Source organism: Varanus komodoensis, unplaced genomic scaffold, assembly GCF_004798865.1.
Source record: "Varanus komodoensis strain SLA01 unplaced genomic scaffold, ASM479886v1 scaffold3, whole genome shotgun sequence".
Taxonomy (NCBI): Eukaryota; Metazoa; Chordata; class Lepidosauria; order Squamata; family Varanidae; genus Varanus; species Varanus komodoensis.
This window is the reverse complement of record NW_025335761.1, coordinates 43,731,674-43,744,477: the sequence shown is the minus strand read 5'-3', so window position 1 is coordinate 43,744,477 and position 12,804 is coordinate 43,731,674. Positions and strand designations below refer to the sequence as shown.

The 12,804-nt window shown below is 39.1% G+C and overlaps 1 protein-coding gene across 1 annotated transcript in view; it reads right to left on the bottom strand.

Annotated features, from left to right (window-relative positions):
• Positions 1-4,238, bottom strand: part of TTC8 (tetratricopeptide repeat domain 8) — a 41,747-nt gene extending 37,509 nt beyond the window's left edge. The window contains exon 1 of the mRNA XM_044436674.1: positions 4,049-4,238. Within this exon, the coding sequence (XP_044292609.1) occupies positions 4,049-4,162 (114 nt within the window). The 5' untranslated portion in view covers positions 4,163-4,238. The remainder of the gene's footprint in view (positions 1-4,048) is intronic.
• Positions 4,239-12,804: the final 8,566 nt, after the last annotated feature.

The following is a 12,804-nucleotide window of genomic DNA, read 5'->3' as shown; positions in this document are numbered from 1 at the left end:
AAAGCTGATGATCTGTTTTTCTTTTTTGTACTTCAGTACTATATAGCTATGTTAGCTCTTTCCCTTCAGACTGACATATGGAACACAAAGGACAATAATCAGATTAAGCAACTAATCAGGATGATCAACCAGGACAGCAGCACAGTAGCATATTCCTGCTGGGTCATGCTACTGCTATAAACACAGAAGCCAAGATGTGTTTGTTGTGGTTGATGAAAGGTTATTTTTGGAACTAGTAGGTTATTTAGTCTCTCTCTCTCTCTCTCATACACATGCACACAGACACTGAAATGGCAGCTTAAAATAATTATTTGTCCTTGATGCAAGTCCTACTGAGTTCCTTGAGTCCCAATTCTGTACTCTGTGCTGTACCAGCACAGTATTATAAATGGCATGCATTTGTACCTTTTGTTTTTAGATCAACAATTTGAAATGAAAGGCTGTTTTAACAGGATCAAATATGTGTAGTATCAGCACAACCATTTAACTACACAGAAAAATATTTCCTAAATCTAATGCTTCAAAACACCTAAGTGGTTGATATTTCTGATCCATGTGGTAGACTTGTATTATATTCCTTAATGAAAATATGAATGAGAAGATGGACAATTGGTGGACAGTTAGTAGAAATATTTCTCAGTGCTATACTTTATTTAAAATCTATTTTCAAATTATTTCATGTTTATCTGATGCAAAGCAATATCAAAATGGGAAAGTCTTGTTTATAATATAATACCTACTTTACCCCTTTAAAAATATACATGTTTGATTTTGGATTGAAAATTTGGTATCATCATCAACTTTACAAGTAATAATCCACTTACACATCAGTGCTGTATCTCCTGTTAAATCTTGAGGAACTTCTGGAAAAGAATCATGATTCATCTAAGATTTATCCTTTCAGCTTTTTCTTAGTGTAATTACCCTATGTAGTCCATGGACATTTACCATTCACACTTTTTAGCATTAAACGTTTATCCTAAGCTGTGTTTCTGTGCTTATTACATTGAAAAAACGTGCATGGCACCTCAGTCAAGGCTCTACATACATGATGTAGAAGTCTGTTTTATGGTTTAGAACATATGGGTAGCACATTACATCTGTGTCTCCATTTTTGCATTTAATTGTTATTGCCTAAGTAAAATTGTGATTTTAATCTCTCAAGTATATAAATTTTGTAAAACCTTTTTATATGGAGTTGTTTTTAAGCTGAGCAAACTGCTACTTGGTGCCCTTAGAGCACAATTCTACTGTGATGATCATAAGCTCCCAAATGTGAAGCTTTACAGTCATAATATGCAGGGAATGGTGGATGTGATTTTTGCCTACCTGATCTCTTAACCTGCCTTTTCACTAGACAGACTTTTTTTGCCTGTCTAGCAATAGTGTTTAGAAGGCTGGAGAGGCCTTGGGATAAATTATATCCTGATCTCTCCTCCCTCCCTGTCTCCCAAGATGTGCCATTTTCCCCTACTCTAAAGTTACTTTCCTGACTGCTGAAAGAAGCAGGTTTTCCACACCAGCTGCGAGGGCTTAGAGAAGCAGAATTGCTGCTCCAATTCCAATTCTTTGACCTTAGATCTGGGAATTTAAAATGCTGTTCAGGGGCTAAAAGATTGCTCCTTCTATCTGCATCGTACTTTAGTTCAGGAGTGGCCTAACTGAGACTTAGGAGTCGCATGTGGCTCTTTGAGTTTATTTTGAAGCTTGCAATTTGCTGCTGCAGGTGCCCATGGGTGCCCACCTGCTTCTTGCCACCCCCTGCCACTGCTGCTATCAGGTGTGTGCTTGCTGCCCAGTACTGCTGCCTGCAGGCACCTGCTTGCAACTTTCAGAAATATGACAATTACTATATGTGGCTCATCCGTTGAACAAGCCTGGCTACCTCTGCTTTAATTAAATAAAACTGACTATTTTCCATTTAAAGGCTATCATTAGCTACCCTAAGACATTGGGATAGAGTTATATAAATAGTCTCAGTTGAGAAAATCTTTCCAAATGTGGTCTGAATGGAAACTATGGTGGAAGTTTCTAATATCCTCATCTTTAATATAAAGAGGGAACACATGAGGCCTAGGTATGCCATGGCTCATTTATAGTCCTCCAAATTACAGTTTGAAAGATTGCCTGAACTGAATTATTCTATGTATATTATATAAAGAGATTTCCTAGGTCACATTGGTCACATACATTGTGGACATAAAGTTAGTCTATGCCAGGCATGGGAAACTTTTTGGTGAAAATATCTGATGGGTCACAACTTCCATCACCCTTCCCCATTGGTTATGCTAGCTAGAGCTGATGGGAATTGTGGACCAAAGCCTCTGAAAGGCCACAGGTTGCCCACCCTTCATCTTTACAGTTAAAGATCAGTTTGCCTTTCTTTGGTACTCAAGAATTCTTCAGCAACAAAACAAACAGGCTGCAAGCTGGGACACTGTTAGGTGAGGCAAAATGTGCCCCTTACTCTGCACATTGTATGGTCTGCCTCCACTTCCTAGTGTGTGGATGGCACTCCATTTCCTTTGCTGTTACAACAACTGAGTTCTTGTGGGGGTGCAATATTGAAACTGTTCCTCCCCTATCACAATGACAAACATTTAGCTAGCATAGTAGCTAGTATGTCTTCAGTGCTTCCCAATAACTAAACTCCTGTCAATGACCTCCTTCAATTATAAAGCACAAAACAAAATCTAATGCTACAGATTAAGAAGTATTAATAATGAGAAGGACAATACTGTTACTTTCCTAAATTTGGGAACAGTCTCTGGAGCAAAGCTTGGAACTGAACAGCTTATATTGGTTAGAACATTAGGTTTTGTAGGAGTAAGCCAGATCAGAATTTTGATGTGTGTGGGGAAAGGGGGCTTTCCCCGTTCCATAGTCCTGCCTGGAATCCTTTATCCTTGCAATTTACAATGATAACACTTAGAGCTTTCCTCCCATTCTGGACAGCAAACAAGGATGGGGGGAAGAAAGCCTTTCTTACACATGACCCAGTTATACCTTTCCACCCCATTCCAACTAATTGTTTAACAACTATACAAAGCCAAATTACTTTGTTCCTAACACATTACATTTTTCTTTGGAGTTCTTTAGCTTGCTGCTTTCTAACCAAGGTTATTCTTAATTATTCTCTATATACTTTTTATTTATTTTATTTATTTAGTAAACTTCTATGCCACCCCATTCGCCAAAGCCTCGGGGCAGCTCACAGACATAAATAAACTTCATTAAAACAATATAAATTAACAGTATAAATTAAGTCGCCCTGGCCAAAGAATAAAATAAATAAATACTATTAACAGTTAAAATGACATTTGAATAAAAAGGTCTTCACCTGGCGCCCAAGAACAAATAACGACAGTGCCAGGCGGACCTCTCTGGGGAGTGCATTCCATAGATTGCAAATTCTCCCATCAATGCTGACAAAACTAATTTGTCAGATTGTCTGTCTAAATCAGACTAAGAACAGGTGCAGTTGAACGTGGCTGGATACTTCTTTTCAATGTACTGTACCATTAATTACTGCATTTAGTACTGGTTTTTCAATAAGCTGTTTGCTTATTTTACATGAGTGCCTTCCAGTGTATCATCCTCAAATATATTTGAGAAGAAAGTATGTAGAACTGTGTCAAAAGTTATGTTTAGCTAAAGCAGGTTTTCCCTTCTCGTACTACATTACCTTATAAAAGAATAAAACTAAATAGCTTGATATGGTTTGTTCTTAATAGCCTGTTGGCTATTTGGTCTTGTGGATTTTGTGTACGTGCCTACAAATTACTTGTTTTATTATTTGTTCCACTATTCCACGCTATAAAGTCAAAGGTAACCGATTAACATTAGGCTTCTGTTTCGTTTACCGTTCCCCAGTATTTCAAAAGGTGTTCTTGCAGGGCCTGATGGACCCAAGAAAAGCAAGGAGACCTCGAGGTGCAGAGCATTCCGGTTGGCCCCAACGAATCTGTTCAAAGCACTAATGTACTCGTTTTCCCATCACACACGCTCCTGCCGATCCACCCTATCGTGCTCTAGATCTATTAGTTACCTGGTCGCCAGGTTCCTTTTCCAGCAACTGGGAGCAAAGATCAGAGCAGAGCTGGAACTTCCTCCGCCTGAAGTAACTCAAGGCATGGAGCAGCGGGTCCATTTCCATCCCCATCGACAGAACGCGGGACAAGCCGGTAACAGGAGCAGTGATGGCAACAATACGCCTCCTTCCTTCCGCCTAGGCCCCGCGTCCCAGCTTTGCGTTGTGCAGCCACGCAACAGCGGGGTCCTCGTCGGATAATAGGCGACTATGCGACTGCCTAAGGAGAGAAGAACGCTTGAGAGATGGAGAGCTTGCACTCGCAATCGTTTTTTCTCTCGCGTCTCGTGTGAACGGCAGAAACACTCTCTGCATCACTAAGAACTGGTCTTCGGGCAGTGTGTGCGCCGTAACACACTTCTCTTCGTTTGTGCGGCACACTGGGGTTGCCGGTTGCTAGAGGGAGTCCTCTCAGCTGAAGAAATTTAAAAGGAACAGCGTTTTTCTAGCGCGAAAAAAGAGATCCTTGTTGATTTTTTAAATTTTTTTGAACGGTGATGAAGCTGCTTAAAGGATCAAGAGCGCTTCCCCAGGGGCAGGGCAATCCTGCATGTGTCGGCTAGGGACTTTATTTTATTTTACTGTACGACTCGACGGTGGTGTGGTGGTTAGAGAGTGTTAACCGATGAGTGGGGAAATCCGAGTTCAAATCCCCAATGGGATGTAATGCCCTACGTGATCTTGAGGCAGGCATTATCCCTCAGGTTGACCTATTTTACGTGGTTCTAGTGAGGGTAAGTGTCAGGGTGGAATCTTCAGGCTGTGGTTGGGTAAGAACCCTATGTGAAATAATCAAGCTAGCTGAAGCAATGGACTAACTCGGTATAAAGGGGTATCTTATTATATACTTGAAAGAAGTATATAATAAGGCTTTCGCGACAGGACGGCATATAAATATTTTAAATAAATAAGAAAGGTGGGGCATACATGCAAGAAACAAATAAGAAAGCCTATGAGGCCTCATTATTTTTATGTTGAACTGAGTCTCCCTTGTGCAATTGTAAAGTTTAAATATTAAAATCAAGGTGAATACTGCACCTGGATGCCAAGGGAACTAAGTAGTGGTACTCTCAGAGAAAGCAGACGTCGCAGACCCTACTCAGCAGAATTAGCAGGAGGGCTGGCTTACCACATTTTGAAAGCGAAACATGGACTTGGGAACAACCTCAACGGTCATCTGGTCTAGCCCCCTGCCAGTGCAGATAATGCACATTTGCCATCTAAAGTGCACCCCCTCCTGTAAAACCATTAATTCCAGACTCTGACATTTCTTATCTGTATACATGGAGCTAAGGGAAACCCTTGTGTACTACAGAATACATTAACTGTAGTTCCCTTCTTTTGCAAAACTTTCACATGAAGTAGATCTGCTTTGCTAGCTATCAGCTATCATTTAGGAATCTTCCTAAAAAGGACTGTGCTGGATCAGACCAAGGGTCCATCTAGAGCAGCATTTTGTTCAAACAGTGGCCATTCAACTGTCCACAAGAAACTCATAAACTGGATATGAGTTCAGTAACACTCTCCCTCCCAGTTTCCTCAGCAATTGATAAACAAAGGCATACTTCTCTGATATTGGAAGTAGCATAGTCATGAGGACTGGTAATCACTTATCCGCTGTGACTTTGCCCAATCCTCTTTTAAAGACACCCAGACTGATGGCCATTACTGCATCTCATGGAAGCCAATTCCATAGTTTAGTTATGTGCTGTGTGAAGTAATTCCTTATCCTTAGTATTTCATTTGTAAGCTTGATCCTTTTGTTTGTTAATTAAACCTACTGTTCTACACAATCTTTAAATTTATTTAATTATTTATTTCTATACTGCCCTATAGCTGAAGCTCTCTGGGTGGTTTACAAGAATATATAAAACAAAACAATAACATAAAATGCAAATATCATAAAAGCAACAATGTTAAAATGAATTTAACATTAATGTAAAATTGCTTATAAATACAGTGAAAGATCCTGTAAAGGAAAAGAATCACCTGGCTCATCCCTAAGGCCCTTGAATAATCAAGGAGATTTTAAAAGCCTCCACATAAAGGGCTGTCTTGACCTGGCACAAAGAAGATGGCAAGTTTGGTACCAGGCTAGTTACAGCAGGGAGGTAATTCCAAAGATGGGGAACTGCCACAAAAACGTTATTCCCCCTTGTTGCCATCCTCTCCCATGGGACTGGCACTCAGACAAAGCCCTTAGAGGTTGAGCATAGTGCCTGAGTAGATTACAGTTGGGAGAGGTGCTCCCATAGGTATTATGATCCTAAACTGTGTAGGGCCTTATGGGTTAAAACCCATACCTTGAATTAGACTGGGCCCTGAAGCATACAGGCAACCTAAGCAGGTGGGCCAGAAACAGTCATGTATGTTCAGATCTATGGGTCGCACTCATTAATTTGGCTGCTGTATTCTGCACCAGCTGCAGCTTCTGAACTTTCTTCAAGTGTATTGCAGTAATCTTTAGAGATTAACAGAACATAGATTACTGAAACGAAACCAGGGTATCACTGTACAGATAGGTACATAGCTGGGCCATTAGCTAAAGCTGGTAGAAGCACTCTTAGGCCATCTGAGCTTCAAGGGCAGGCTACAAACCTGCTCCTTCACTGGCAGTGCAAATTCATCTGAAACAGGTTAACTCCCTGCATCTGGTCAAGGGAACCACCCACCAACAGCATCTCAGTCTTGTCTGGTTTGAGCTTTAGTTTCCTGGCCCTCGTTCTGTCTATTGTTGCAGCTAGACACCAGTTTAACACATCCACACTCTCGCCTGCTGAAAATGTAAAGGAGAAATAGAGTTGTGTGTCATCAGTATACCAATGGCATTGCACCCCAAAACTCTGGATGACCCCATTGAGCAGTTTCATGTAAGCATTAAACATCATGGGAGATGGAACAAACCCCTGAGGAACTCCACGCTGGTGAATCTATGGAACTGAACAGTACTCTCAAAATTCTTCCATAAAAATAAAGTTCCTCAAATACATTTCCTATCCTAAAATTCAAAGTCCATCAGTTTGTTTCCCAAATTAATTTTCTCCCTAGCTTCTGTTTCCAGAAAACTGCTCCTCCAAATCCACCTTCTCCAAATAGGCAAAATAAGCATATAACTAATTACAAATCTCTGCATTTCTTATTCAGTATTCCCTTCAGTCTTGTTAGAACTGCAGCATGCAGTGTGTTCCTCTGTGTATTCTCAGAATATGTCTGATCTCCCTGCTGTCTCCAGCTTAAACAAGCTGCTGTCCTCCATCTACTATCTAATACTTCCTCTGTATTGGCATAAGTATGATGCTCAGAAAGCATAAAGCACTTATCCCAATAGTGATACTTGGCAGTAAATCCAGCAAAACTTTGCAGCAATGCAAAGAAAGGCTCTACATTATTTCTTTATTGAACTATTACACATGAACATTAAATTAAAATTAACACTGTTGTTATGTACTCCAACTTAAGGTGACCCTGTGAATGAAAACTCTCCAAAATGTCCTATCCAAAAAAGCCCTGATTAGCTGCTTTAAATGCATGCCTGAGGCTTCCCTTATGGAGTCAATCCATCTCTTACTTGATCTTTCTTTTCTTCTTCCTTTTCCCTTCTGCCTTTCCCTAGCATGACTGTCTTCTCCAGTGAGTCTTGCCTTCTCATTATGTGTCCAAACTATGACAGCTGCAGTTTTGTCATTCTTTTAGTGAATGCTCTGGCTTGATTCTTCACTGTCCTGCTTTCACACTCATACACAGTGATCGAGAAATGCAATGGTGTGAATGATTTTGGCCTTGGTCTCCAGTGAAACTTCCTTATACTTGATTATCTTTTCTAGTTCTTTCATTGCTGCCCTTTCAAGTCGCAGTCTTCAGATTTCTTGGCTGCAGTCTCCCTTTGAATTGATGAGTCAGCCAAAGTATACAAAATCTTTCACAACATGTTAGTTATTATGTATGTAGACTTCTGACATGCACAATGGTTTTCACTGAATGTATTCCCTCTTTTTATAATGGCAGTTCAATAAGCTGTACTCTACATTTAGAGTTGCAAACAAGTCTTGTTTAGGTTAATGGAAATTAAACATGTTTTTGTTTTTTGTTCTGTAATAGATTTTGCCCAGGGTATACTTTCAGTAGATTGTGCCCTCTGTCTATAATGCTTTAGTACTGCACGTTGCATTAATTTTAGAGGTTGTTTGTATAAGTTTATTTTTCAAGACTGATGTCTGTTAAAGCTACTGTGCAATAGTCTGTACTTAAATATATTCATATTTGTGCATGTATAAATAATTCTGGTGGAATATACAAGTATGCATTAATTAAATTTATAGAAATGAAAATATAAGACTATATTTTGATCGATCACTTTGTACTATTATAGCTATACAGCAAAGGAAAACCATCATTAAATTATATGTCATTTCAGAGACATCCTGATAAGGGGCAGAGAGTTCGGCAACCACTGTCTCAGAACTAGAATTTATAATAGTTCTATATTCTCTTGTCAGCTCAAAATCAATATGAGCTGAGAGATAGAAAGCACATTTTTGGGAAGGACATTCATAGGAAAAGTGATGTAATTGAATGAGTCTGTCCTTCATTTAAAATTGTGCTCCATTTAAAATTGTTGGGGCTACTCTATCAGAGTAGAAGGTGATAGTGCTCAGTATAGAATTTCTACTTCAAATAGGTGCATTATAAAAACAATAGCTATACAATACAGGGTGGGGAAAGATTATGTAGACTGAGTGTATCTGACAGCAATTTTTGCACTTGGTGATTTGAGGTGTACTGCTGGATGAAAAGTGTCAGGTGACTCTGATCACTATTAGATATTAGTAGCATGTAATCAAAATATTGAAGAAAGTGATGCTGTATTGTTTACAATTTAGAATACATTTTTCAATAGTTCATGGAAGTGTTTTTTTTGTTTTAGTTAATACGCAATCCTATACATGTTTACTCAGATGTAAGTCCCACCATATTCAGTGGAACTTACTCCTTAGTGAGTGTTTTTTAAAAATTCAGTATGTTAATATTGATTGGGGTCTTAAAAGCAATCCAACAGATCAAGGGTTTCCTTGGTCATTTGCTTTTCCAAATAATTAATAAAAATATTCAGACATACTAAATTATAACAATGGGTCTGCAGAAGACCTCTGTCTGAAACTTTGGGCACTTGCTGTTAGCTAGAGTAGGCAAAATAGTTGGCTAGACAGCCCAGGGGTCTGACTCCATATACAACAGCTTCATGAGTTCATATGCAGAACATAAATATGTAGAAAGTCTAATAATTTTTCCTATGGTTCCTAACATTGTCTTCTCAACTGCAAAACAGATGGTAAATTAATTCTGTCAAGTAGAAGATAAACCAGATTTGGTATGGAGATAAACTGGATTCACTGCACTATTCACCACCGAAAACAGCTCCACTGGGTACTACATGTCTCAGTTAGCTAGCTTACATTCATGCTGAGAGCCATCTGTACTCTAACATTCCACCTATTTAATGTATTTTAAGTCATATATAAACCGGGAAAATGTCTGCCAACAACACAGTGGGAGCCAACATCTTGATGGTAAAGTTCAATTTGCCATTGCTCACTTCAATGAATCCATTTATAGAGCTAAAGTTAATAGCTGGTGTCTTTACCAAAAGAGTTGTGGCATCTGATGAGTTATAGCAGGTTTTAGGGGTGGTTTCACCTAATTCCATTTCACTAATACCACTGAAAGGAAGGGATCTGTGATTTCACACATTAATACTTCGGCTAATCCAGTAGTGTTTCCACACAGTATAACCACATTCTCACTTTTCAGGTAAGCACAGAACATTAGATATAGAGCGTTCCCCATCACAAGTGTTTGTCTTGTGATTTAGCCAACTGTTATGGGCACCAAATTTCTAAATCTTCAGATTTTAGGAATTTAAGTTCTCATTGTCTTTGTTTGGAAACGTGTTAAAGTCAAAACTGGATGACTGTACAGGTAGTCCCCCAGTCATGAACATCCAGATTATGCACAACCTTTACTTACAAAGAAGCAAACCCAGAAGTCCTCATCCTTGAATGGCAAATGGAGCCTACAGATGCCACTTGCTGACCTCTGCTCTCTACTGGGCAAGCTGCAAAGTCAGAACTTGTGCAGGGTGGCCAGGAGAAGGAGATTGAAAGAGGAAAGAAGGGAGGAAAGGAAAGAGGAAGGAAGAGGGAAAAAGCAAGTGGCACCAGTGAGCTGTGAATTCAGAACTGGAAAGCCACTCAGGTGTTAACTTCCCTGCTCCAGAAGTACAATCAAACCCTGGCTGTCCAGCACCAGGTCCATTCTTTCTAACACCAGTCCCATCTCCATCATCATCCAGTTAATGTTAGGCTTAATATTAGCTCAAGAAATGTTAAACTTTAACAATCTTTTTTACTTTTTTTTGTATCTAAACTGTTTGAAGAACTGTACTGTATATCTACAGGCATACATACAGATTCTCTCTCTCTTCAGTACCTGTAATTACTTTATTATTGCTGTTTTATTATCATTATTAAAATGCTGTATTGTGTTTAAGATGTTTTAGTATATATGGAAGTGTTTCTTAAGTGTTTTATATGCTTTTTATATATGTGATCTGACTTACATACAAATTCAACTTCAGGATAATCTCAGGAGTGGAACTCATCCATAACCCAGGGACTACCTGTCATATACTCTATGTGGAGCTACTCTTGGGCTTCTGGAAGTTGCAGCTTGTGCAAAATGCAGCTGCAAGGCTATTAACTGGGTCCTCTTTTCAATAGCGTGTTATATCTTTGCTAAAAGAACTTAATTGGCCACCAATAGTCTAGTCGTTACCATGTAAAGTTGTTTTAGTTGTTCAAACAAAATCCTAAACGACTTGGGATTGCCTGACTCCCTTACGCTCCTACCCAATCTTTGTGATCATTAGAGAGAGCACTTCTGAGGTTGCTGCGTGCCTCCAGAGAATTTGCAGAAGGGCAATTTTTCTCAACCTGGTGCCTCTCAGATATGTTGGACTTCAACTCCCATAATTCCCAACCAGCATCTATGGTTGCAGCACCCAGTCTCTGGAATGCACTACTATCATTCCATAGGTTCCCACAGTTTTAATGCTTAGATGTCTTCTTAAGATGTCTTCAGCTAGTTTTTGTCTCTGTAACCAAGTTAGTGTAATTTTATGCTGATTAGCATGATTGCATAGTATTGTTATTCTGTGTTGTTGTTTTGTATTGCATGTTCACCAAAGTGGTGAAAATACAATACAATTATAGAATATAGTCATCAGTCTGATAACTCTGTAGAAAACTATTGCTTTGCATATAGTAATAAGTTTGGGTGATGCCAAATAAACAAACAAATATGATTAATGATCTGTATTCACGTAATTGGTATTCTTAATTCCTTTCACACAACTTTAAAATATCATTTATTTATCCACCCATCCAATATATAGCCCACCTTTCTTCAGTTTGGCTGATTCCTACTTCATTAAGCAATGTGTTTATTGGAAAAGACTGAGTATTTGATATGTTTTTGGACAATGCATATACAAAACTGGCAACATATCTCAATTAAGGAAGAGTGTTAAAAAGCAGAATCTTTACCAGCTGCTTCTTGGGAAAGTATGCTCTTAACACAAAATATGCAAAACTGTATTTAGCCTGGTAACATACACAGTAGCTGTTAAAAGTAAACATAGGGTGAATCACTAAGTAATAGTCACTACAGTCTAACTAATTGTTGTCACTGGCTTTGAGGGAGGTTGAACATAATGCAAGTATTTTGTTATGACACTGTTTTGAATCCAGGCTAACCTCTTCAGTCTGTTGCTCTGTCCCTGAATCCACTGGTGAAGATTCAGGTTGTTGTAGTGTCCAGCAATGTATCAATGCATCAGTTGCCATGGCTGCAATCTTTTGGTGTTGTACATATTGCAACTGTTACATATCTGCAACCGGACTAATGTTAGGACTATTTTTATGGGATCAGGTACCTCTTAGTATCTATTTAGAAACTGAACTCATACAGAATATGAAATGTATTTATTTCAAATAATGATTAGGTTACCAGTAAGAGTAGAATCCTTGCAAGGTAGTGTCTGAAATATGAAACCATATAGCAGAATACACATAGGCAAAAAATTAATATACACTAAATACTACGAAACAGATTGCCCAATAAAATGTACAGCCTACAGATGTTGGGAAGGTCAGTCTTCAAAGCCTTTCTGAAGACCTGCAACAAAGGGGCCATTGAACCCCTCCAGAAATGCAGGACCACTACTGAAAAGGCCTTCACCCTTATATTCCTTAGCCTAAATCCCTTGATAATGAGCAAGTGAGAAAGGCCTCTGTTGATGACCTTGGTGTGCAGGCAAAGTATTACAGGAGAAGGTGGTCTTTCTAGTAACCTGGGCTCAAAACATTTAAGGCTTTAAAGGTTAAAACCAGAGCATTTAATTGAGCTCAGAAATTATCAGCAACCGATGTGGCAGGCACAGTATAAGTGTCATATGATCAGACTGCCCCACACCACCAATATTTTTGCAGCTGCATTCTGCACCAACTGAAGTTTCTGAACCATTTCCAAAGGCAGCCCCACATAGAAAATATTATAGCAGTCAAGCATGGATTTCACCAAAACTTGAATTAGCATAGCAAAATCCTCTCTTTCCAGACAGGGTGATATACCAGCTTAGGCTACTGCTGTCACCTTAG